At 36.1% G+C, this 26,285-nt stretch overlaps 1 protein-coding gene across 2 annotated transcripts in view; it reads right to left on the bottom strand.

The window, feature by feature from the left end:
- Positions 1 to 26,285, bottom strand: part of PRKCD (protein kinase C delta) — a 74,509-nt gene that overhangs the window by 7,563 nt on the left and 40,661 nt on the right. For both annotated transcript variants that reach the window (XR_015794850.1, XM_088134081.1), the window contains exons 5-13: positions 18,078 to 18,234; positions 16,987 to 17,018; positions 16,482 to 16,567; positions 14,697 to 14,826; positions 14,199 to 14,299; positions 12,483 to 12,579; positions 11,062 to 11,183; positions 8,867 to 9,040; positions 6,226 to 6,317 (exon numbers count right to left, since the gene is read on the bottom strand). Coding sequence is in view for 1 of the 2 variants with exons in the window: in XM_088134081.1 (XP_087990207.1) it covers positions 6,226 to 6,317; positions 8,867 to 9,040; positions 11,062 to 11,183; positions 12,483 to 12,579; positions 14,199 to 14,299; positions 14,697 to 14,826; positions 16,482 to 16,567; positions 16,987 to 17,018; positions 18,078 to 18,234 (991 nt within the window). In the remaining variant the exon portion in view is untranslated. The remainder of the gene's footprint in view (positions 1 to 6,225; positions 6,318 to 8,866; positions 9,041 to 11,061; positions 11,184 to 12,482; positions 12,580 to 14,198; positions 14,300 to 14,696; positions 14,827 to 16,481; positions 16,568 to 16,986; positions 17,019 to 18,077; positions 18,235 to 26,285) is intronic.

The following is a 26,285-nucleotide window of genomic DNA, read 5'->3' as shown; positions in this document are numbered from 1 at the left end:
ACTGCTGTGTCATGAGGAAGCAGTTGCTTCTCAGCCAGTATGAAGGACGACATATTACTGGGGAGGAGACATGGGCAGAGAAAACAGCCAAGAGATTTGTTTGTTCAGGCACTTACATCTTTAAAAATGAAAACTTTTTAAATTTCTGTTTTTTGCCTCGTTAGGTAACTCCTTTCCATTTTATTAGGTTATTGTATATATTACTTTATCAGAAAATGAAGGATGGTATAAACTCTTTTAAATAAACCAATATTCTTCATGCCAAATTTCCTTTTCTGTTACGTTCCCCCCCACACACACGTCAAAACATCAGAATGTATTGTTGCAATAACTTACACTAATTCACACACTTTATATGTGTGAATTATGATCCAATGCCTCTTTAGATATTGTGGTACAGTAAAGCTATTTAAGCTGACCGTGACTTAAACTTATCTACTGCAGTAATTTCTCTTGAACATTTAGTTTCTGATAAGGGAAATGTTCTGCTGATTTTGCAAAGATACACAACTTCCCTAGAATGTTACTTTATTCTTTATCTCAAGTACTTCCCCCTTCACTTTCTCTACAGAGGGAGTTTGTAACTGCACCCAGAGATATCAGATGTTTCTAACCTCATTCCAAATCAAGTATCTACTTCTTCATTTTAAGAATGGGGTGGAACTTTTAAGGTGATTTACCCATGTGAAAATCCTTCCTTGGGGCAACCTAGCTAGCTTTCAGCTTCTCCAACATAGGGCTCCGAACCCTGCTGGGACCTTTCCTTGCAGAATTCCCAGCCCAACACATCTGGAGGGCAATAGGTGAGAAAAGCTGCTCTGCTTTGTGTACTTTGAAAATGCCACATAAAGAAACTGTTAAGATAATTATGAATAAGGTTCCTTTAAGGAGTGTGTTGTTAGAGCAGTAACACATCCCAGGTGAAGAAGGGGGACTGGAATGTACCAGGATGGTGGAGATTGGCTAGTCTGCATATATTAGTAGGCTGCTCCTTGGACAATGTTGTTGGGGGATGATTGGAGATGAATTACTGCTTTTTCACTGCTGCTACATTGGATTGATCTGTAAGTGTATTATTTGACCTTGGACTGTTAAATGACCTATTGCCTATACCTGCTCATTGGAATACAAGCCTATTGCACTAAAGCTGTATTGACTTGTCCTTTACTGCTGTGCATATCTACTGTTTTCTAAGTAGATATTATCTCCAGATCTATCCCTTGATAGAAACACTGTGAGCTGGTGGCCAATGTTGGAAACAGTTTTTAGATGGAATGTGTTGAATCCTCCCCCATCCCCATGGGCTTTCATTGTTTTCCCCAACTTCCTCTCTCTTTCTTATTGTCCTTTCCTGAAAAACAAAGAGCCAAAGGCTATCATTTTAGTCTAGGCAAGACTTTGTCCAATGTGGCAATTGCTCTCTCCCAAAGATTATTTGCTAATTCTGTCCCAATAAGCATACACAATATCACTTCTTGTTTGTACACACTAAGCCTTTCCTAAGAGCTCTCCAGAAGTGTTTAAGTGGAACTCCTCTATGCACAGGGAGCACGCCATTGGACTGGGTTACAGGCAGTATAATACAGCACATTTGAAGCGCACTGTTGGGAAAAGTGGCAGAAAACTACACTGAATGCTAACACAAGTATGGAAAGACAGGCATGATATATCCCACTCTCTTGCCTGAAATTTAGAGCTTGTAATAGCCATCTAATTATGTATTTTATATACCAATAAATGTGCCGAATGACAAATGTGACCCCCTTAGAAATTCAATTACATGAGACATTAAATCACAGAGTTGGAAGATGCCATTTAGGCCACTGAGTTCCACTCTGAGTTCAGTGCAGGAATCCAGATTAAAAGCATCTTGACAGATGACAGTCCAGCCTCTGCTTGAACATATTCAGTGAAGGGGAATCCACTGCTGAACAGCTATTGCTTTGAGGAAATTCTTCAACCAGAACCTGCCTTTGGGTAACTTACATCCATTCTGGGTCCTCACTCTGGAATGAGAGACAACAGACCTTGACCTACTTCTGGGTGAACTTTCAGATAGCAAGACTAAACATTCCCAGTTCCTCCCATCTCTCTTCACATGACTTAGTTCTCAGTTTCTAGTCTGCTGAGCATCCACCTTGCCCTTGTTTGTTTAGTCATTATTTAAAAGATTTATATAGCTACTCATCTTATGTACCATAACCCTGACTGGCTTACAAATAATCACAGTAACAAACATAAAAACCAGCACAATTCCACTTTATCTTCTTTTCAAACTCTCCTGGTGGTGTGGACAAAACAGAGCTCTGTCTGAAATTTGTGATTCGGGGTTTCAGATGCTGTGACCCCAAGGCTAGAAAGGGGAGGGGACAGCAGTGTTAATCCTCTGGGAGACTCAATGGCCACCAGATGGAAGTCTTATTTGTGAAGCTGGGCTTGATGTGATGATGTACCACTCTCACTGCTGCATGACAGCATCCTTGACTTTGCTGCTTGATTTCATGCTGAGTTGGTAGCTGATTCACCCAGGCTGCTAGTGCTGGGTGATTTCAACCTTTCCTCCCTGGGGAGGAGCTGGAAGCAGCTTGGGATTCCATGGTCAGTGTAATGGTCTGTGGGAATGACCTTGATAGGCAGGAGGAGGAGCAGCAGCAGCAGCAGCAGCAGCAGGAGACTAGGCAACAGCCAGATAAGAGGTGCTTAGCCTGCAGAAGCAATGGAGGCATGGCAGATGTTTCAGAAGGGACCCTCCCTCATTTCTTGGACTGCAAAGGCAAGAGGGGAGAAATGTACTTTCAGACTTGCAAGACTGATGTCAGCTCTTAGGAGTTGTCCAGACAAGTAGCACCAAACTTGAGTACTAATACTACCTTTATTATAAGGTTACAGAATCTTGAAAGTCTGAAGTACATCTCTCCCTGCTCACCTGAACTTTCATACTATTCAGCCTTTGATACTATTGATCATGGTATTTTTCTGCGTCACCTGAAAGGGTGAGGAATTTTGCAATGGTTCGGCTACTTTCTGAGCAAGCTATTCCAGTCATTAGTTATGGGGGAGGAAAGGCTGAGCCCTCAGGCACCCCAGTATGAGGATATCTGCAGCAGAGAATGAGATAACATAATTATGCTGATGACAACTAGTTGTACTTCCCCTTGGTTGGGCTAATCCGAAGATGCAAAGGAAATCTTGATTCAGTACTGTGAACCTGTCACAGTCTGGATGGGAGAAACAGGCTCAGGCTTAATCCCTGCAAGGTGGTGTGGCTGTTGATTCAGAAGCCATCCAACTCCACAATTATTCTGACTCTATATGGGTTACTCTCACTGTGAAAAAGTAGGGTCCTAATCTGGTGATTCTTCTGGACTCCTGGTTTCTCAAGATTCACTCTTGATACACCCAAGAAACTGTCTGTCCCACATTCAGGACCTTTCATTCACCTTGTATCATTCATTAACTTTCTTAACTTTTCATCATATACAATTCAATAAATTATGTTTTTTTAAAATTCCTTTTCCATGCATATCCATGGAAATGCATATACAGTATTTGAAACAAGTATACCTTTTTCTAAGCAGATTCAACAGTCAATATTCTTATTTATTCTTGGGACTCTAAAGAATGCAATAATTTTCTCTGCATTCTCATCTCATTTGAATTTTATTTCTGTCTTCTATCTGTCACACCCAATTTGGTATCCGACAAGCATTCCCTTCACCTCCTCATCCATTTAACAGACAATGTTGAACCCACAGAGTCCATGACTGAACCATGTGACTCTTTATTATTTGACTCTTCTCTGTCTGATGATGATCTGTTGATAAGCAAACTGAACATGGTTTTCAAACTAGTTGTACATCTACCCAATATATCTGCTTTCCAGGCCATTTCCAACATAACTAGTTGATAATTGCACCGTAAGAGGACACTAAATCACATTACATAAATAATAAATAAATAAATAAAAAACCACATATTATGCAGCATATCTATTATTATTATGATTGCCACCAAAAATTACGGTAGTTGAAGAAAAGCAAGTTTTACTTATAGATGTGGCAATACCAAATGACACTAGAGTAGCTCAAAGAGAATTGGAAATTATTTTCAGCCCAAATCAATCCATTGCAGGATGAAGACCTCTTCACTGAAGGTTATGGACTGTAATCTATCACACTGGTCCAATGCGGGCTGGTAGGTAATTTTTTTTTCACTTCCTAATCTAGAGCTGAGAGAGAGTTATTGGCCCAAAGTCACCCAGCTATCTTCCATGCCTAAGGGAGGACTAGAACTTCCTAGTCCAGCACCTTAACCACTACACCACTCCAGCTGTCTACCTAAGAGACTCTACCTCTGCTTTCCAGGCCATAAATAACTAGCTTGCTAATTGTAGTGTAATAGGATACTCTGTCAGATTATTTTTCTTAAGGTAAGGTAAGTCTACAACCTACCCACAATCCATATGTACGGTACTAAGCATTCTAATTTTTTTGAAAAAATGGGGTAATTAAAAAATGCTGGTAATTACTGCATTATTTTCAAGGTGCTTACACTTTCCCCTTTTTGAAGCTAGGGGCATTCTCCTCCAGTCATCAGGCACTTCATCACTCCAGACATTCTCAAAGGTAATACCTAATGGTTCCACAAGACCATCAGCAAATTCTGTCAATGCCCTAGGATAAAATTCATCTGGCCTTGGAGATTTAAGAAGATTGAGCCAAAGCAGGAGTTGACAGTTCTCCCTTTTCTTTTTAACAGCTAGCATTTGTTATCTTCAATAAGCAGTGCTTCCTTACTCTTTTATTTTGAATATACTGAATACATTTGGAAAAGTCTTTTTAGTTGTTCTTAGTATCCTTCACCAACCACAACTCATTTTGAGGTTTATTCTTTCTGATATTATTTCCACAATTCTGGGCTACTCTATGTGATGAGGTATCACTCTTTCCATCTCTTATATGTGTTTTTTTTTTGTTCTCAGCTTTTCACTTTTTTTGTGTGTAGCTGCACAGGTAGTTTCTGCTGTTTTCCATTTATTTTCCTCAATGAGATTATTTGGACTTGTGCTTTTGGTATTTCCATTTTTACGAATTCCCATCATGAACTCCTTTTCCCATTAGCTATTCCTGCCATGGAAACTTAATTATCATTGTTCCAAGTTTTTAAAAATCTGTTTTCTTGAAGTCAAAGATGGATGTTTGAATATACTCAGCACCTTTGAAAACCACAAGTCTGATTACTTCATCACTTTTCCTCTCCTGTTACTGTTACAAATCAAGGATAGCTGATCCTCTTGGTTCTTTACCTACTCTTCTAAAGAAGACAGCTGTCAGCAAGTCAAGACATGAATGTCCTGGAAGGACCAGGCTTGGTAGAATGTTAGGTTAATTAAAATCCCCTATTACTGCAGTTTGCTTCTGGAAAGCATCCTCTGCAACTTCTTGGTTTAACAGGCAGTAGAAAAATCTAACAACTGTTTTTTACACAGTTCTCCAATATTTTAAACCAGATACTATGATGTTGCCAAAGCCATTCATTGGGATTTCTAAGCAGGTATTGATTCGTTTAACATACTGTGCAATTTTTCCTCCTTATTACTTCTGTACCTTTTATTTATTTTTTTATTACTGGTATTTCTATGCCACTCTACTCCAGAATAGTTCTGAGCATGGTACAATGAGCAGATGATACTCTTTTCTGGACTTTTCTTTTCCATCACCCCATAACTCTAGAGTACAGTTGTAATATCCATCATTCACTATCTTTGCTATGTTTATACGATGGTTTTCATTATCATGATGGAAAAAAATATTCAATAGCTGTCTAGAAGATGGCACTAGGCATGCCAAATAATTGAATCAAAAACAAATAGTTATGATAACTAAATGTTACCTCCAGGATCAGAAGGAACATGTGTCTCAACACCAACTGCTGGAGAATATGAGCTTTTCATAATGATGGTATTGTTCAGCATATGTCTATGTCTGAACTCTGAAGAAACATCTGGTATGTCACTATGATAGCTGAACATTAGATCAGGTAAGCCATTGTTTTGATCCAGAAAGACTCTTTGAGATTAACAGACTATATTATTTCATATAGGTATAGAAAATAGCATACCCCTTATATAATTAATTCTCTCCTTTATATACCCTAAACACTTGCATATTTCTTAAAACTGCCTTCTCCCAAATCCCAACTCCATGTTATGCTGTCAGCACTTACGTAGCTCTGAAAAGATCAAAACGACCTTTGTCCTGTATGTGGAACATTAGATCTCCACCATTGAGGAACTCCATAACAAAGAACAAATGGTCCTATTTATAAATGAGAGAAGAAAATATTAGCTCTCTCAAAGAACTGTAACTACGGCATGAACATATAGTTCTTCAAGTGAGTCCAATCACATATGGTGAAAATGTCTTCTTTTATATAATATTTTTATTAAAGTTTATATATATGCTGTGACTCCAAGGCTAGAAAGGGGAGGGGACATATATATAAAAACTAATACAAAACTAAGAAACCTAGAAACAAAAAGAAAAAAAGAAAGACAAAAGAGAAAGAAAGAAATATAAAAGGTGACTTCCCCCTTCCTGCAAACAAGTATATGCATTAAGAGTAACTTAACACCTTTTCTAATATTACTAAAAAAAGCCCTCTTCATCCCCTTTCTCATCCCTAAGCAATAACCAAATTATAAAGAATATTCAACAATCAATCTAATCAGCAAAAGCATTAAGAGTCCAAGTGATAATAAACTATATATTTTAAGCTTAAACGAATAAGTTAATTTTACATTTTAACTTCTAAATTTTTCTAAGAAGTAAAACCTAAAACATCTCTCCCCTTAAGCATACAAAAGACCAATAATAATAATAACATATGTGTTTTAAACTAGACCAAATAAATCACTTTTACAGGTATAAAAATCATTGTCTTACAGTCCTGGTCAGAAAAAGAAAATTCAGTATTAACGATCCAAGACCAAAACATAGACAATTTAATCCTGATCTGATAGTTTCACTTTGAATTCTTTTCTCTTTGGAAGGCTCAATCTTCAGTCTCTTCTCCAAATAAAACTCCAAATAATATCATTCTTTCTTTATCAATATCATCTTATCATTCTCTCCCTATTTTCGGAAAAGGTTTTAGAGATTTGACGTTTTCCTTCGGTGGGTCCAGATAACTCTCAGTCACTCTTCTGATCCATTCCAGCTTCCTTCTCCATATCATTTTCATAATCAAGCAACTTTCAGCCCATCTTCAGATCCACAGCATCTTTTTCCATATCTTCCATGTCTTTCTTATAATCTGGCATTTCTTTAAAGTCCATTTTAAAGTCTTTATTCAAGTCGTCCTCAACTTCTATTTTATCCAATAAGAACTTTTCTTCTTCTACAATCTGTTAGTCCCAATTTTAAAAATAGTTCCTGACACACTGATTCCAAACAGCTAACATTTCTTCTTTGAAAAAAGGATATTCCTCCATTGTGTTAAAAGATATATTTTCCTTTAATTGCACTCTGGTTCCCTCTGGTTAACTTCAAAGTTCAATCTTATCTGGTGTTTATTTTCAGAAGCAAAACTTTCCCAGGACAGATTTTCTTGCAGTTAAATCCAAAACCACTTACTGTATTTTCTTAAACATTTAAAACAATCCTTCAAAAAGCTGTTTTAAATCCATCTAGCCTCTTAGCTGTCCCTAGTCAGCATTCTTAATTCCCTTTTGCTGTTTCCAAACATTAAAATATTTCTTTTTGATCTTTACATTTACTTTAATCTTCTTTCTCCCAGGGTAGAAGGAAATTCTCCCAGTGTACAGCCACTTGCCATTCAGAAGGTTTTTAATTGCCAAGTAAATCACGAATAGACAATTTTTGATGTTAATTAAAAGAGGAAGTAAAAGCAAATCTAGTGTCCTTTTGAAGGCTCTGCACCATGGCTTGGGCTCAATGTTTCTCCCTCAACTCCCAGAGCACTCTACCTGGTGGAGATTGCTAGATTGCAATCTCTTCACAGGGAGCCTCTGTAAGGAGTGACTGTGGGTGATTCTGTATCTACCTCCTTTATCTGGAGATGATTCTGAAGAGCTGAACCGATTGCCAGTTCCTCTAATTGCTGTGGGCATTAGCTCCATATGAAAAGGGAGCCATATTCAATCCATTATGTTCCCCGGAAGTGTTTTCCTGAAAACCTTTATAGTAGTATCAGACACATTAAAAAAAAAAAATTTAGAGGACACAGTTCCCACTAATAAATTTGCATAACTCAGAACAGTTAACAGCAACTCAAAACAACAGCTTGGAGCTTACAAGAAGTTCTAAGCAAAGTAGCTGTAGGCCTTGCCACCTGAATTTCTTGAAGAGAACACCATTAGTATGTGCACTGAGGGAGGTGGCTGGAGGATACTTTGCCCAGAGACACCTAAACCTGGTCTGAGATCTAAGCTACTTATACATGAAGATAATGTTCCATTGTTTATCTCTATGTTGTGATTATTCAAAGTTATGGATACTAATAGAAATACTGCTGAGAGACATGAACCTTAGAATGCATGAGTCAGGCCAAAACAAAAATTAAACTTGATATTATCTATTTATATTTATAAATAATTAAAACAAATATAAATATAATTCCTTCCCAATCATATATTTAATAATTTTCCCTTTATGTCCATTAAAATGTATAATTCAACAGAAATTTATCGAGTCTCTGGATGCTACACTTAGAGGATGCATGTGCTCCTGGAGTCTTAAATTTTGCGTTTCTGTCTGAACTAAATCGTATTATTCATCAAATATGTCTCCAATACACTTGTCATTATCTATCATATCAAAAAGAATAATTAAATGTTGCACTATACCTTAGTCTGAAAAGTGCAGTAAAGATGTGTAAGAAATGGGTTTTCCCACGCAAGCGCTAAGACCCGCTTTTCCACCATGGTACACTCCACATCATCATCAATAAGTACCACATCTTTTTTCAAAGCTTTTACTGCAAAAAATTCATTCTTCCCCTTAAGCTCAGCAAGTAGTACCTGTGAGATGAAAGATACATATAGTGTAGCTGGATGTAGGAGCTTTTCCAAATGTTAAATTCCTGAAATTGTCCTTTTGTTATGCTGCCAGGATTATCCAGTCCTTGAGTGATCATTGTAGTCTATAACCACCAACTAGGTGGCAGCACGAAACTGATTCTCTCTGATTTCAGAAAGCTAAGCAGGATGTTCAACTGGAGATCCCCAATAAATCCCAGGGCTGCAGGATAGATTGAGAATTGAAAAAATACCTTGGAACAAGGCAACAACAATTACTTCAGTATTGTTGCCAAAATAATTACATGAACATGTCTAGATAGTCATCAGGAGTTGAGCTCAATTTAAAGTACTCTTTATTTTTATGTGGTCTATTGACTCTGGCTGTCTGGTCCAAACAACTAGGGACAACATGTCAAAAATCCCTTTGCCCTGTGAGGTTCATGGGCAAGACGACAGGCATTCTTTATGGTTTCTCTCCATGCTTTAGAACACATTCCTCCCCTTAGTGCCAAATTCTTGTACATTCAAAAATAAAATTCTCAGAAAGGCTTCTCTAACCAGATTTATTAAAAGAAAAAAGATTGGAAGATTAGCTTACAGAAATCTAGACAACTGAATACTTTCAGCTTTAGGACCCAATTTATTCTTGAGTTTTCTGGGGTGGAGTTTTCTTCGTTCTTTTAATAATCAAATGAAGACTTTAATGAACACGATTGCTAGCTAGCTATTTTCCAGACTATGGAGAAACATACAGATGTTCTGAACTCGCAGTGTTTTCCAAATTGCCCTCCTCTTTCTCAAGCACTGAGAAATCCACACCTTCCCTCCCTATGTTCTACAAGATGTTTAAAACCATTTTATTCTACTGTGTCTTTGGATCTGATTGATTCTGGGCAACCATTACAGTTAGATTTATTTATTTTTGTATTTTGTTATTGCCATTGTTCTGTTCTGTTTTTTTTAAACTGCTCTTTCTTATAAACTACGTATAGACTCCATGGATTGGGGTGGGCAACAAATATTATGAAAAAATTAGTCATTTTTGAAAAAGAAAAAAGAAGCAAAGACTCTTGTGGCATTTTGATACCTAAGAATTATTGTAGCCTCAGCTGTTATTTATTATCATTCTTTAAAATATTTCTATCACTGTCTGTCATATAATAAATCCCTGACCACTGCACAAAACATAAAAAATATACTATGTTTTATTGTATTTGTAGTATATAGTACAATAAAGGAAATAAAATAGTGTAACAATGGCCATAAGTAATTTATTTGCAGGCCATCGCAAATGCTTCAACGAATAAAGACATTTCAGCAAGCCTCAAAATTGCAGAATGTGTATTTAGGGTTTATGTCTAAGGAGAGATCATTTCAAAGCAACACAACAGAAAAGTCTTTCTTCCTAGTTGATGGGTTAAAAACAGAATTTTCTCAGATGTGTGAAATTCTATCCAATTGGACAAAAGTAATGAAATGGAAAAGTCTTAGAAATTTGTAATTTTTCTTTGAAAAATGAAGTAAAATTTTAAAAAGGAAGTAAAAGCATGAAGTAAAACATCTGCTTCAAGTCAGAGGTGATATCTCAAATTATTGTATAGTAGTTAAATACCAGCACTTTGAAAGAAATTCCTTGTTCTGATTGAACAGAGTCATATTTGCTAAAATTCTAGTTTGGCAAATTCATACTAGAGACTTTCAACTGAAACTTGGATTGGAAAGTTTTGGGAGATTAATACATGTTCCTACTGCTTCTGATTGCTGCTTTTTTATGTACACAAGATTGATCAGTTCTACCACTGACCAATTTCAAATATGCCATAGCACCAGTGGTTTACAGTCTATACACTCATAAAAATAAAGATAAAAGAATTGTATTCACATTATAACCCCATTTAAATAGACATATGCATATGTAAATATATTAAATCAATATACCAAAATATTTTGTATTAAAATAAATAGAAAGCTAGTAATTAAAAATTCTATGTAGAAAATAGATACTTTAAAAATAAACTTACCTTTCCAAAGCTTCCTTTTCCAAGGACCTTATGGAATATAAAACTATCTATGTTGAACTTCCTCCTACTGGATAGTCGTGAGGGTGACCTTCCCTCCCACAGTTTATCATATTCATTATTATCTGCAAAGACAAAATGAATAATTTACTATTTAATTTAAATATTTTATAGAGTACATACAGGTCATAAGCCATTCTGTGTAGCTTCTGCTATTACTAACATGTGTATGTGTATGGGAATTCTTGAAATTGTAATTATGGAGTGATAAAATTTCAGAAACATCCTGTACACCCATGGAGTATATGAGTCCTGAACCAGTTACTTACTGAAGTTTAGTGAGCTGAGAATTTTTATCTGAACTGTCAAAGTGTAAGAGGTGAAGAAGTATGAGATTTGATCCTCTTTTAACACCATGAGAGGGAGGAACAATTTTACCTAGATTTTATTTTATTATGCCATCCTTCTGTTTATATAACATGTAGTAATTGCAACGATACAAGCACCCTAGCAAAAGCACTATCCACAAGAATAAAGAACACATAAAGCCATCAACTCAGTCTATACCAGCTTCTTCTCTCATCCTCTAACCCAGCACCCTTCAGATTTTTCAGCCTGTACAGCAAAACTCCTTTGCAAATAAAAACGGTGTTTGTGTAGTGCCAACATGACAGAAGAGATGGCACCCAATTCCAGAAAGGCTAGTTTCAGATGGCAAAGGGGGATCTCTGATGAGAAGGTGGGATTTGAAGTCCGAAGCCAAATGTGATGTTCTAAGAAAGGAGATTCTTCCAATTCTTTATCCAACCCCACAAGACTCCAATTAAACTGACTAGCCCTTGGCATAGATCTCTTACAAAGCCATACTAATTCTTGGATAGAAGTGCAGCACAATCTATTTGTAAAGGCATTAAACCAAAATCAATTCGAGTTTAAAAACACAGCAATTGAACTGATCTGTTCTGATACAGAACATTTATGAAAAAAAAATTGTTGGCTTTCCATATACTTATGAAATTATTTTTAAATAAAATATTCACATGGTACAATTTCAAAGTGGATTATAATGAAACATTTTTTAAAATTCTACAAATATTGGTTGTACTCTTGTACTGAATTTATTATATATATTTAAATATTTCTGAACTGCCTGTCATGCTATGCACCTCCAGGGAGTGAATAACATTAAAATATAAAATATACAATGTAAAACACAATACAACATATAAACCAGAGGCCATGACTAGTGGAGTTGTACCCTTGGAAGATGTCAATTGTCAAATTGAATTAAAATGTTTTATCTCTACTGGAAGTTAATTTCACTGAGTACATGCCTGAGCAGAAAAGGCCATTCTGGTTGATGCCAAATGAATATCTACTAGAAGGGGCAATTCAAAATGAAAAGAAACAGAATTCCTTTTTACCTGTCATATCTACACCAAAGGCTTTAGGTTTCTTGTCAAAATCCTGGTAAATTCCAACACTTTCTGCTGACCCTGAATCAGATTTTCTAGTAGACTTCTGAAAAGAAACAAATATATACTCCAATTATTTTGGCACTAACATAAGTGATTATTTTTCATATAGTTATGGCCAAATTCTTTAAACAAGTATTGGTACAGACATTAGCAAGTTAAGGGAAGCTTTCACTTTTCAATATAAGGAAGCGTGGATCTCTTATCTTTATGAAATAATAATGGGGGATTTTAAAAGCTACTGCATTTATTTTCATAGTTTAACAGACTCCACAAATTTCTTTAGCATAACACTTTCTATGAAAGCACAACAGTACTTTCTATGAGCTAGGAAGAGTGAATTCTCTGTACATACAAGCTGTGCTTATTGCACGAGGTTTTTTGGGGGGGGCGGGAATTATAATACGTGAATAAGGGCACTCATATTAAATATTATAGAGGCAATTATTTACGGATTTCAGAAGAGATTCACAGTACATAAGGTGGCAGTTTTTAAAATTCATTATTGCTAAAGCCTCAACTGATCTATATATTTTTCATATAGTCTCCTTTATAAAATTCTTAATTTGTTTTTTTCTTCCTTTCTCCCTCTTCCTGATTTTCAGTTATTTGGATCCTATCTTTCATCACTTAAGGCATCGGGTTGCTTCAAGTAATGTTTGTGTCCTTTTTCTGCTGGTCTCAGTTCCTTCCAAAATTCACTCTTGAACACAAAACAACTGTAGAGCATGTGATAGTGGGGGCTGCAAAGGGAAGGGAACATTACTGAAAATTGGAGGGTCTCTTTAGCATGAACAGAAGTGCTCAGCCACATTTGGATCTAACAACGTTTTTACAACATTTTCTGAAGGAAATCCAGAAGATGTATACAAAAACAAATCAGTGGTCCTTTGTGAGGGTCATATTTTCAAATTTAGATATTATAAATTATTAATACTTTTTCCTGTTAAACCTGAACACTTCTTCCTATTCATATGACAATGGATTGCACTTTCTGACAATAGCTACAAGTTGGTTCGATCTACATAGGTTTTCATGAAAGCAGCAAGGTTTCCAAATTGAAAGGTGGAAATCAAGCTCAGCAAAATAAATTTAAGTTTTGCACTGAGTTCAGCTAGGTAACAGTGACTTTCTGATACTACATTCCCAATCCTCAAGTCATGATCTAAAGATTTTAGAATAAGCTCAGTTCTTATATGATTCTTCATTTTGACTTTTCGTGCTTTAATGAGCTAATTCAAATAACAGTTTGCTGCTTTGGATACAATGGCGAATTGGGATTTGATCGAATCATGTAATGTCTGTAAGCTCAGCTGAGGAGGGAAGGAAAAGGACAAAGGATTAGCATAAAGCACAAATTTATTCTTATTTCTCAACATGATTATCACTTATCAAGTGATAATTTAGATAATTTAGAATAGGAAACAAATGAATAGATAACGTAGTTATGAGCAAAATCTTACCACAATTCTGCAATTCACCTAAAACTGGAAGTGTTTTTTTTTTAAATCATCATCATTATTATTATTACTTAGGAAGGTAATACAAACATTAAGGCTAACATGTAGCTACATTTATAGTAATTATTTTGAAAATATTAATTGGTTTCATTGATAGATTTGAGTGTATATGTGAGGGAAGAGTCAAATAATTAACAAGACATACCTGACTAACTTGATTTAAAGCTTCTGCCAATAATTTCTGATTGATTCCACATAGATTTGCCACTTTCTTTTGACATTTATGGTGCACATTCATTCCACACTCTAAAGAAATCAAGGTATTATTGATATAAGTAATAGGCAACTTGTAAGTATAATCAACAAATCTAGTACTTTTACCAGTGCTAAACTGGGGGTGACTAGCCTGTTGTGTTCTCTAACTGAACCAAAATATACAGTTTAATCTTTCTGTTTCTTCAGTGTAAAACGAAGAAATTTGCATTTGCCGACAGAAAAAACCCCCCACTAAAGCTTTTGGTTTTGAGATCATTTATCTGTTTTTGGTTGTAAATACTGTTGCAAGCTGTCTAGTCTAATAAAATCATATGCAGATTTTCCAGAAAATGTATTTATTTATTTGATTTGTATCCTGCTTTTCATAGAAGACCTTTTATGTTGCTTTCTATTTTAAGCCATTAATGAATGAAAATAAAGACTGTACCTTCACATTTTAATCCTTGTTTAACTATTCCCCAGAGAAGACTACCACAGTGATCGCAGAAAGTAGGGCTCATGTAATTATAAACTTTGAACCTGTGAGGCATATCGATATGAAAGCGCTCCTTCTGAAACTGAAAATACATTTATATTAGAACAAAAGTTAAATAACTATCCATTTCCTCTCATAATCACAAAGTTTCACTAATGTCAAATTCAGGTTAACAATTATGTAACTGTTGAAAAACTGAAATAGTTTTATCACAGTCAGATATCCAGAAGTCTCTTATTTATTTGAAAATACAGTCTATAATTCTGACACGAACAACACATTTAACAAAACATTTCAAATACTGTTCTGTCCACCAAGCTATGATAAAATTCTTTTCAAGATTAAACTTTTGTATGTTTAATCCTTTTGAAATAAACAATTTACTTCAGTGAGTTTTTAGAGTTGTGCGTCTTTAAAAATATGGGGCACCAATTCAGCATCCTAAAAATCACAATTTAACCTATTTCCGTAGGGCAGGTTGTGGGGAAGTAGACTATGTCAGCAAATAAGCAATACGTCTGCCCATTTCCACAGAGGTTAAAAAATGTTTGCAGAATATTGGCTCAATATCAGGGAAACAGAATTTGGCATTCTGAATGTAAAATATGCATATCTTTCTTTAATAAATAATCTTAAGAATATTCTATCCACTTGTTGCTACTTGGATTTAGGTTTGCAGTAAAGGGTTATTGGAAGACCTAAATCCAAGTAGCAACAAATAGATAGAACATTCTTGAGAATGCAATGGTACTTAATATCATATGTGTTCTTGCATTGTCTTTCATGTATTTTCTTTTTTGGGCAAGGTGACTTTTTAAAAAAAAATCCAGACCTTTAATTAACATTTTAATCTGTTTTTTTGTGGTCTGTGATCTTTGCTAAAATAATACTTGGTTAATAGTCTCATTATTAAATTGCTTAGAAATACTTTAAAAGTCTTTTTGTCATGGCATGTTACATTTTCTGGGAAATAAATTTAGAGAATTGCATTCAGTATTTTGCCCAGGTTTTTGCCTATTTCAAACAGAGCCAAAATGAGTGACTTGACAATCATGGTTTGTTCATTGTGTTTTTTTCATTCAAGGAGCAGTCATTGATCAATCTTTCCACATAATGCCAAGATTCTATGAAAACTCTACATTCTTCATACGATATAATTCAGGGTGCTGCTGAACTACAGGAGCAATGAGGTCTTGAGCTAAACTAAAGGTCAGAGGTCATCCATTTTAAAAATTCTGTTGCTGGATCACAGGGACCGGCCAGTGTTTCCAAAACAGGATCCACCCAGTCTCAATCAGCACTTTCTTGACATTGGTCAGACCAGGGTATGCATGAGTCCTCCCCCTCAAGGTCTGCAAATGGAACGCAGAGTCTCCTGGAAATTTCTTTGAGGGCTTCTGTATAATCTCTTATGAGCTCCATCTCATGTCCAGTATGTGAGAAAAATTCAGAAGGGGGCATTTTAAGTTATTGTAATTTGTTAGGCTCTTAATGAAAGGGTTTCCTCCAAAGGATACAGAAAATGAGTCACACTGTTTTGTCTCTGCTCTACAGAGCCTCTTTATTTTTCTTTTTTTTCTTTGATAACTTAGTTGTATGAAATAAAATGTTAAACAAAAGACAGCTATAAGCAAGCTAAACATGTGCAAATATAAACTCAGAGGTTTTTTAAAGCTGATTTTCTTTTTTCGTCAAAGAATACATATTACTAAATATGTAAGTTATTGTATTACTTACCATTGTATCTCTACTGTTTGCTGCAGTTCCAGTACATCTCCCAATGATTTTATCAATGCACTTTTTGTGAATAGCAGCATTACATTCTTCAAAACAACAGTAACAAAAGGTGCAAAAAATTAAATTTCATCTTTTGGGAACAAATCAGTGAAATTTAACAACCCCAGAAATTATAATTGACACTTTAAATCAACATTGCTGTGACAGAGAACAGCAAATTATACTAATTTTCCCCATTTCTTTTAGTTTCTGTATTATAATTTTGTTTACTTTGCTGGTAATAATAATTTTATTAGGTTTTATCATGTAGAATAAGCTTAATTTTCAGATATACCATAACCTTTTATTGTTTGCTTCAATAAACTATTGTGAATATATCTCTGTAATTGCTAAAATTATAGACACAGCATATAAATACTTATTAGCTATTGCTCTTGAGCAAAACTGAAATTAATGACTGAAATTATTCACTGACCCCAAAATAAAAACTGATAAGCCAACTTACGTCTACATTTGTATCCTTGCTTATTTAGGCCCCTATAAAAGAAATGGAGGGAAAAGAACTGTGAATAGAAAAAAACATCTTCACATTTAAGTGGCAGAGACTAGTTGATTAGCCAGGACCATGTTTACAAAGCTTCCTTCTTCCCAATGCATTCTTGCATATACTTTCCTCTAGAGGAGCAACAGATCTCTTTTGAAGTGACATGACTTCAACTGCTAATTTCACAACTGTCCTGGATCAGGACAACTATCTCAGACGACAGAGGCTCCAGTTCAGTGGATGATGGTAAACTAAGCCCACACTGAAATAAATGGTAAAAGTGAATTTTTAGTCCCAAATGGGAGCACAAAGGATAATTACTGCCCAGTGTTCACTCTTCTTAATTGCTGTTGCTTATCCAAAGGTATTTTAACCCAGGAAACTATTACAAAGCTAGAGAAGAGTACTAATTTTAGAACACTCAGGTAACTTTTACCAAAAGCAGCTTGAAACTGCCAAAATGTCCCTCAGCTTTCATTATTATTAGTGACATTTTAGAGCCATTTTGAAATACGATTTCAGATAAATCTGAAACTGATTCTTGACAAGAATAAGAATGTGGTAATAAGAAAGGAAACAATTATAATTGTGGACCCTGTAGTACTGTTGAGTATGCTATTAATTTTAGTATCTCAAAGTGGCCAGGAACATTTCTGCACTTCCATTAAACTGGAAACCGCTGAGCCTGCTCCTGGTATCGCAGAACTCATTTCCATGGAAGAGGGAGACAGAGTCATTATAAGGATCCATTAAATCTGATCAGGTTCTTTTTAAAGGGGAGAAATCTGTCAGGGTCATTATGTGTGGTAACCATGACTTTAATACACCATTAGTTAATTTCCCTGTTAACTAATTCCTATTAACCATCAGGTAAGCTGATAAAACTTCTTAGGGCTTTCTAAAAGCAGAGTGAAATTCTCTGAAGAAAAATAAGTTTATAATAAGAATCCTCACATTCAATCTCACAATGAAAGAAAAACTATGGAAATTCTTCAGGGCTAGACCTATATACATAAAAATATACATCTAAAAAGCAGAGTTATTTTCCTTACCAGACAAAATCTTTGCAGACAGAGCAAAATGTAGGTTGTCCAAAAAAAGTGGCAATAAACTCATGATTTTTAATATAGTGGATCTTTGCCTGTTTGATTGCTCCTCTTCTATTTATAGTCACAGTTCCTTCATCTTCTCTTATTGATTGCAAACTATCTGCAAGTAAAGAAATAAAACGTAAGTGAAGTTATAGAAAGTGTGGTTCTTCACTTGATTGTATGTGCTTAATTGTCACCAAGCATTTATTTATTTAACAAATTCATATAGTAAATTTATATGCAATATAAAAGTGTAAGAAAATCCTATGCGCTTGTTCCTTCATCAGGAAGTGAGTTCTTTCAAGCACTGTTTTAGCAATGTTATATTGCCCAACCAAAATTCATTGCCTGCTTTAAAATTCTTGATCAGATAATAAATATACTAGCCATAACTGCAATGCTGGAAAAGAGGCACTACACCCTAATATTTCTGACCATCAAAGGTCAAGATCAATAATTTTATGGTATACAGAATATTGAGACTGAGTATGCAGTTATTTAACAAAGGCTTCTTCACTTAGTGTCCTCTAGATATGACAGCATTCCCAGAATTTTCAGCCAGGCAGCAGAACAGTGATTGTTTGTCTGTCCGTCCGTCCGTCCATCCATCCATCTTCTATTTTTCATTAACAGAAATGGTTTCCAAGCTATAGAAGGGAGTCAAATTATTTTATTTGTGAGCTGAATTTCAGAGAAATTGGAACAATATGTGGAAGATAGAATGAAAAAAAATATGAATGAGAGAAATGCTGTGAGAAACAAAATGTATTGTCTTCTCACAGATACTATCTGGAAATACAGCAAAGTTTCATGTGAATAATAGAGGGCAGATATTTATGCTAATAGTCATAAATCTATATTTTAAATTATTTTAGCTAATTTGATGTCATTCAGGAATTCTGTATCTCATCCATTGATTCCTCTGTTCCAGTTCATAGAGAAATTCTTCTTCGTTCACCTGTGAAAGCTACATCTCTTTCATTTTTCTGGAGAAACCAGAAATGAATAAAAGTCTCATGCAGAAGTTCCATAAAATATCATCTAAAAATAATCCAGAACATTAGACAACTTATTTTTCTCTCTGTTATCCTTGTCCTTTGTTTTTTTATTAAAAATATCATGTACATACTTATTAAAGATTCAGTAATATTAAACCTTACATGATTTATTAGCAGCAGATTCAAGAAACAATTTTGAAAAAGAAAACAGAATTTAATGTGCATCTGGTAATTCTACACATCACAGGGCCAGGACCATTGTTTTTAACAGATTAAAAGAGTAAACTGCCTTAAAACAAACCATTATTTATTTATTTAACACAATTTACAGCCACGCAAATTCTGACAGACTCTGGCCAGCACAGAACATAAGACAGATAAATATACATAAGAAAGATATAAATCTAAGAAAGAAAGAAAGAAAGGATACAAAAAGAAACCATTCTAATCAGTATTCAATATTATCCTCTGATGTTATCCCCAGTGGCCTGGGCCAAAAGCATAACAGATTAGGACCGTTTCAACTTACTTATAGAAAGGAGGAGAGCTGATGTTCTGTGAACATGTAGGGGGAGCGTATTCCACAAAATGGGGTATGACAGAGAAGATCTCCCCTCTCATACACACCCAGCAGACCTTACAAATGGCAGGCCCTCTTTCAGTGACTGGACCAGTTGGGCAGATCTGACTAGCAAAGCACTGTCTGATATATCCTACTACTGTCCTGTGGGATAGATCTTTAAAGGTAAGGAGCAGCCCTTTGAATTGAACCTGGAAGTCTTATGGTAGCCAGGGCAGCTACCTTTAAAATAGGCGACTTTAAAATAAAATCCTACCCTGGTAGGATTTTCCAGTCTCACCAATGCATTTTGCACCATTTGCCACTTCCAAAGGCAGCCCTACATACAATGGATTACTGTAGTCCAGCCCAGTAGTAATCAGGGCATGAGTCACTGTTGCAAGAAAGACATATAGTTATCTCTTGAACATACACAAAAATCGGTTAGTACTGAGGCTATGTGGTTCAATCCTATGGTTTACTGAAATGACACTGATTTAAATTATGGTTATCAGTAAGTTGGACAGCTTTATAAATCTGATCTAGAAATAAATGAATAAATCCTCTAGTAGCATGCATGAGATCCTATACTATTTACTGAGATACTAGTAAGATTCAAACTAGTAAGTAGGCTCAAAAGTCTTCAATGTAAGAAACTGCTTTTAAATAATATTCTTGTAGAGCATGATAAATAACTCAGAGAAATTTTGGGTGCATGATTTATCTTCCCATTTACGAGCTGTTTTACCTAATTAGTTGATCATAGCTTGAAGTCCAGATCCAGATTAGCTTATCCTTTGCATAGGAGAAGGCATGGTATTTACTTATTTATACAATTTGCATTCTGCCCTTCATTCAGGAGCTCAAGCAGCATAAACAGCTTTCCTTATTTTTTGCTACACGACTAAGCCATCAGGTAGGTTGAGCTAAGACAGTAACTGGCCCAAAGTCATTCAGTGAGCTTCCATAATAGAGAGTGGGCTTGAACATGGGCCTCCCAGCTCCTAGTCCGTTACCTTAACCTCTATACCACACTGGTACTCACAATGTCTTATATTTGGATAAAGAAGGATATCTCTCCTGAAGTCCATGTGGCTTCTACCCTGTTCCATAAAGCCTTGAAGACCTAGTTGTTCTCCCAGACCTTGGTTAAGACCGATGGAGCCTTGTTAGACATATTTTTGTCTATGTTTTTGTATAGAATGATGTGTTTTGTTTTGTATTGTGGCTTTATTGTTTATTATAGTGTGAGGAGCCCAGAGTAAGTTTGGAGTCAGGCAGCACCCAAACTGAATTAATTAAATAAATGAATATGAAACACATTTCATCAACAAGTATGATGAGTCTGCTGCGAGGTGAAGCCAATACAAGAGAATTTCTGTATCAGCTAAGAACTGTAGGACCATGGGGCATTACGTTTGTTGCTGCTTTATTTTAAGCAAAATTTGGTTGGCAAAGCTTAAAGAGCAAGAGGGGAATGGAAAAATGTGCTTTCAAACAACATGGTCTGCATTGGCTTCTTTACTCCTCTGCCCATCATCTTTTTATGTTCACACATATTCAGGTCTCTTTGGTTACAACTAATCTATTCTAAGAGATTTTACCAGGGGGAGGGAAATTGAAATAATGGTTAAGTTTCAAAAGAGGAGAGCAATCCTTTTCCTAACTTCCTTAATCTTCCAACAAAAGTGTAATTTTCTTTTGTGGAAAATAAGAAGTTGGAATAACCCCAGCTTGATTAGTCTTATGTTAAAAAAAAGTTTCACTCCTTCAAAACCATTGTTGTATGTATGCATTACTCATCTTCAGTGCTGTCTTTCAAAGTGAATGAACAGCTGCATTTTCTGGGCCTTGAAGTCTGAAGGACTGAAACATCATGCTAAGCAGCTAAGCAGTGGAAAATTATTCTAATGGCTCAGATTGTGACCCAGAGTAATGCATTTGCCACTGAAATTTTGAAATTTGGTAAATGTGTTTAGAACTAGGATGAAAGCCAAACTGTTACACTATAATAATCTAGATGATACAAAATAATGTGCTTTAGTCATACATTTTGGAAAAAAACACAAGAATGGTGAATATGGGGATAGATTTCCAACTGTACTAGATAAATCCTATGAAAGGGCTTTAATCATTGCTCATTGTCACAATCCCAGTTTGGACTGGTTTTATGTACTTGCTGTTTAAATCACCACAAAGTAATCTACTGAAACAAGAGGAATAAGGAATAAAAATTAAAAGCCCACTCATTCCCCCTTGCACTACACTTACATTAGAGTCCTAATTTGATCAGGTCCCCCCACAATTACTTTAGAACAGAAAGGAAATAAGATACTTCTGGCATATTTCAAGTAACTAGCTTTAGCCATATTGAGAAGCATTCCATCCAAGATACAACATACAGTATAACATGTTTATGGGCTGAACAAGGAGAGATCAGCTGGGAAAGCTGTTACTGCAGCTCCAAATCAGACTGGCTGCTACCTTGAGATGCTCTATCTCTATGCAAAACATGCAGTGTATTTTGTTGTATCCTGTTCTCCTTCCTCAAGCCAATTATTGTGGTAAGGGAATCAAGGCCAAACATTCTTCCCAAGCACTTACCTGGGGCTTCTAGGGTCATAACACTCTACCACAAAGATTTTCATTAAGTGAAGGCAGTGAAGGAACGATGAAGCAGTATCAGCATCTTTGTGTCTGCTTTCCAGAAGGTCTGTTTAATCATGGCCAATGAGAAGTAAGGGAAGAGAGGGAGAACTGGTTGTCTTAGCATGGGAAATGAGTGCTTGTACTAGAGAAGCTGAATCTTGAAGCAAACAGGACATCCTCTTTTTGAATAGAGGCTGCTAAAAACAGGGAAAAGCGAGGCACATTTGTTCTGCATTGGGGCTTCAGCATTTTCAATCAGTCAAAGTTGGAAAATAGGCTGAAGTGAAGCACCTCACTTAGCCCTTCTTTTGATAGGACTTCCATGCAGGGGAGGGGTTGGACCTGTCTTGGTGGGCTCCCAAATTATGCTCAAGAATGCCCTGTTGCAGTTTAAAGTGTCAAAAAGGAAAGGTGATTTCCAGTATGCACCCCCAGTTTTTCTGCCACAGCACTGACACATGTTTATTGTGATTAAAGAACAAACGAATCAGAAAAAATAACTGAATGCCAGCAGTATAAGTATTATAGTTAAAAATATGAAATTCAAGCATCAATTATTTATGGATGTTAGCTGCTGCTGTAGAAAACCTGGTTAGACTGACTGAAGCTATCTAAGAGGAGAAGGCTGATATAAAATTCATCAGAGCAACATGGAGTATGTAGTAACAAAGGTTTTTTTTTTTCAGCTGTCATTTTTCAACACATGAAGAATCAATTCTACAGCAGGGACAAATTCAACAGGATATAAGGACTTTTCATCTGTCAAACTTTTCATATGGAACTGCTGAAAATAGAGTACTGAATCTGGCTCTAAAGAAGAAACCTTGCTGGGATGGCAAAATATATAAAGTAATATAATTGCCCTGCTTCCATCTGGCATTTTGTATGTGTTTCCTAAAGGCCCTGAGATCAGGCTAGTCTTATTTTGATGTTTGCTACCTAGAAACCTTTAGCTTTTCTTAGCATGAATACATTCTAAAAGAGGTTTCTAAAAAAATCTATCGAAATACCACATGATAAAAGACCAGGAAGTGTCTCTCATAGCTGGGTGAATTGAAACGTATGATTCTTTTTGACTAGGTGATTTGAGAGTCATGATTACCGAGCCATGCAATGCTTAAAATCACTGAGAAACAAGGGGCAGAGGCCAGATTGAATTCTAGTTGCTCTACAGGTATATTGGCATAGCAGGAAATTGGCAAGGAGATAGTGCACAAAGTAGATACACCTGTGGAGAAATGATTACTCAGCCAGCTGAGGCAATTTGCACCATTTATTATAAATCACTCTTGCCTTTGGGCCTTTTATCTATATTCCTACTTACAACAATTAAGATAAAGAGAACAACATGAATTTTCTAATCTAACATCTGTTGGGGGGGCAATGGCTGCATACTAGACATAAAGTTTCCCTTAAAAATATTCTTAACAAAGGATTAACTGTCTGAGTTCTTAAGTTATTAACAATATACATCATCAGATCATCTCCAGGTGTTGTCTGCTGGGGATGCTGTTTAGTTAAAAATATCCTTGGCAATAGAATGTCTGAATTATGACCAAGTCATTGATAAGGTGTGCCACCAAGCCATCTCAGGTGTTACTGTTTATATGCCTTGCCCCTTAGGAAAAATATAAAAAAGAAGCTAAAGCCCCCAGATTACACTTGAAACTTTGGCATAAACCCAAAGTCTTGGAAGGGTACTACCTAAACAACTACCTGTTGACTCCAGCAGATCCATCTGCTGCCCTTTCTTACTTGGGGATTCTAGCAAGCTGAAGGGATATGTGTCTCTTTGTAACTTTCTTAATATTAATTAAATAAAATCCTTTTCAGCATTTCACCCTGGTTTAAGCCTGTTGCCTCCATATCCTAAAAAACCTATTGGCTCCCAGCCAACACAACATCCATCTCTAACTCCATCTCCACTCGACCCTCAGCTGAAGCCATGGTGCAGATAGCCGGGATCTCCCATCAATTCTTTCTACAGACACAAGAGGCTGGATAAAATGTCTTGGAATTCTGTCAGGTCTCTGCAAATGTGAGGTCCATGAAATTACTGGTAGCTCCAGAATCAATCATGGTCTGAGTCCACAGAACAGGGGAACCAGGGACCTGGACCTTTAAAGGCAAGATCAAGTGTTATCTAGGCATTATAGCTAGAGATGGGGCTAGCTGAAAGGTTATGGTTTCCCAGGCCTGGAGCTGCTCTAGATCAGATGCAGCCTGTTTCCCCTCCCAGGATGGGTATAATTTCTGGGCTAGACATGCAGTAGCCCAATGTCCTTGGCTCTCACAATATAAATAAGCTTCTGTGCACCTGTGTTTAGCTTTTTCTTCTGGAGATAACTGAAGTCCAGTTCCACCAATTTGCATGGGTAGTGCAGACTGAAGAGATGTGGCTGGAGATCCCCGAAGGGTGATTAGCAAAGACTTGCATATAGGTTGTATTAGGCCAGAAAGTCTGCAGCCTGGCCAACAGTCTCATCCAATTTTTTAGGCACTGCTACAGGGCATTTATGATGTGATGTTGGAGGCACTTGCAAATGTTGTGTAGCTTGCATGGTGAACTGGAAAAGCTGTGCTTTTAATTGTTCATTTTCAGCTTGTAATTACTCCACTTCAATGACTGCACTTAAAGGAATACTCCTCTACTGTGGTGGGGTGGCAAACAATCTCAAGCTCCACATCAGCTGGTGCAGTCTGCAGCTTTGCCTCCTGAAATGCCTTTCCCACCAGTGCACTCACTTCAGATAATTCCTGTGGTGAGACTCGGTCTGCTCAAGGCGTTCAGCCTCAGACTGATCCCTAACAACTATTCACTAAACATTCTTCAGAAAATATACAGGAAAAATTCCATTCAGAAAATGGGTGCCTTATTAGTCATATAATGTTAATGCTACATTGTTTTATACAAATTTAAAATAGTTTATCCATTACTAAAACTAACTCTATTATCATTAACAAATGGCAGGCCTTTGTTTTTCAAGCTGAAATTAAAAGCATGGTAATTCCAGAAACAGAAAGTTATTCTAGTTGCCTTTAAAGTGGACTGTTACAGAAAAAGTAGAAAATCGGTGCTCATGTATTCATTCGCTATAGTTCTGTGCCTAAACAAGGTAAACAATTTCATTTAAATAAACCAAGGCATTGACAACTATATCTGCACAATTTTATGAACACTATATTTTGTTGAAAAATGGAAGATAAATTTTCTGGATTCCCTCCCTTTTTTTTGCAACAGTACTTTTCATTCTAGTTCTCCATGAGTATAGCACTCTCTCCTGCTTTATAAAAAGGAATCTTAGAGAAGGCAGATCGCTTTGGCTTTAGTGGAAGAAGAGACCAAAAAATAATTGGACAATAAAGGATTATAGGGTTAGGCATAAGCTAAAAGCAAGACTATTTCACTGACTCTGCTAATTGGTGTAGTCAGGAAAGAATAATGATGTAAAACTTGTCACTGTTATTTATTTGTTAAATTACAGGACCTCCTATATCAGCTCTCTTCTGAATAAAAAATCAGTACAAGGTAAGTAATTGTATACGTAACCTCCCCACCTCCACCCCCAAGGACCTAGGGCTTATGATGCAGACTTGCCCATTCTGTTCTCTGACAAGCAGGCTTCTGTAAAAATGTGGCAGAAAACTGTCTTTCTCATTAAAGAAATATATGAAAACTATTCACTAAACTTCTGCAGATTAACAAACTAGATCAAAATGCATGTAATGAGTCCCTGGCCCAAATATACTGCAATGAAATGGCATCCCATAAGCATGAGGTACATTGCACATTAAATGATACATTCACCTACTGTGAAGATTTCCTTTGTTTTTGCAGTTTTCCCATCATAGTTTGATACCTACATGAAAATTAGTTTAACTGATGAATATTCTGGACCCTTCACTTCAATTAAAATATTTGAATTTACTAATTAATCTGAAGGTATTTAAAAACATTTTTGT

Source organism: Python bivittatus, unplaced genomic scaffold (assembly GCF_059951505.1).
Source record: "Python bivittatus isolate LINGU-HERP-01145 unplaced genomic scaffold, Pbiv_v1 ctg000080_np1212, whole genome shotgun sequence".
NCBI classification, from domain to species: domain Eukaryota; kingdom Metazoa; phylum Chordata; class Lepidosauria; order Squamata; family Pythonidae; genus Python; species Python bivittatus.
This window is presented reverse-complemented; position numbering and strand designations above follow the sequence as displayed.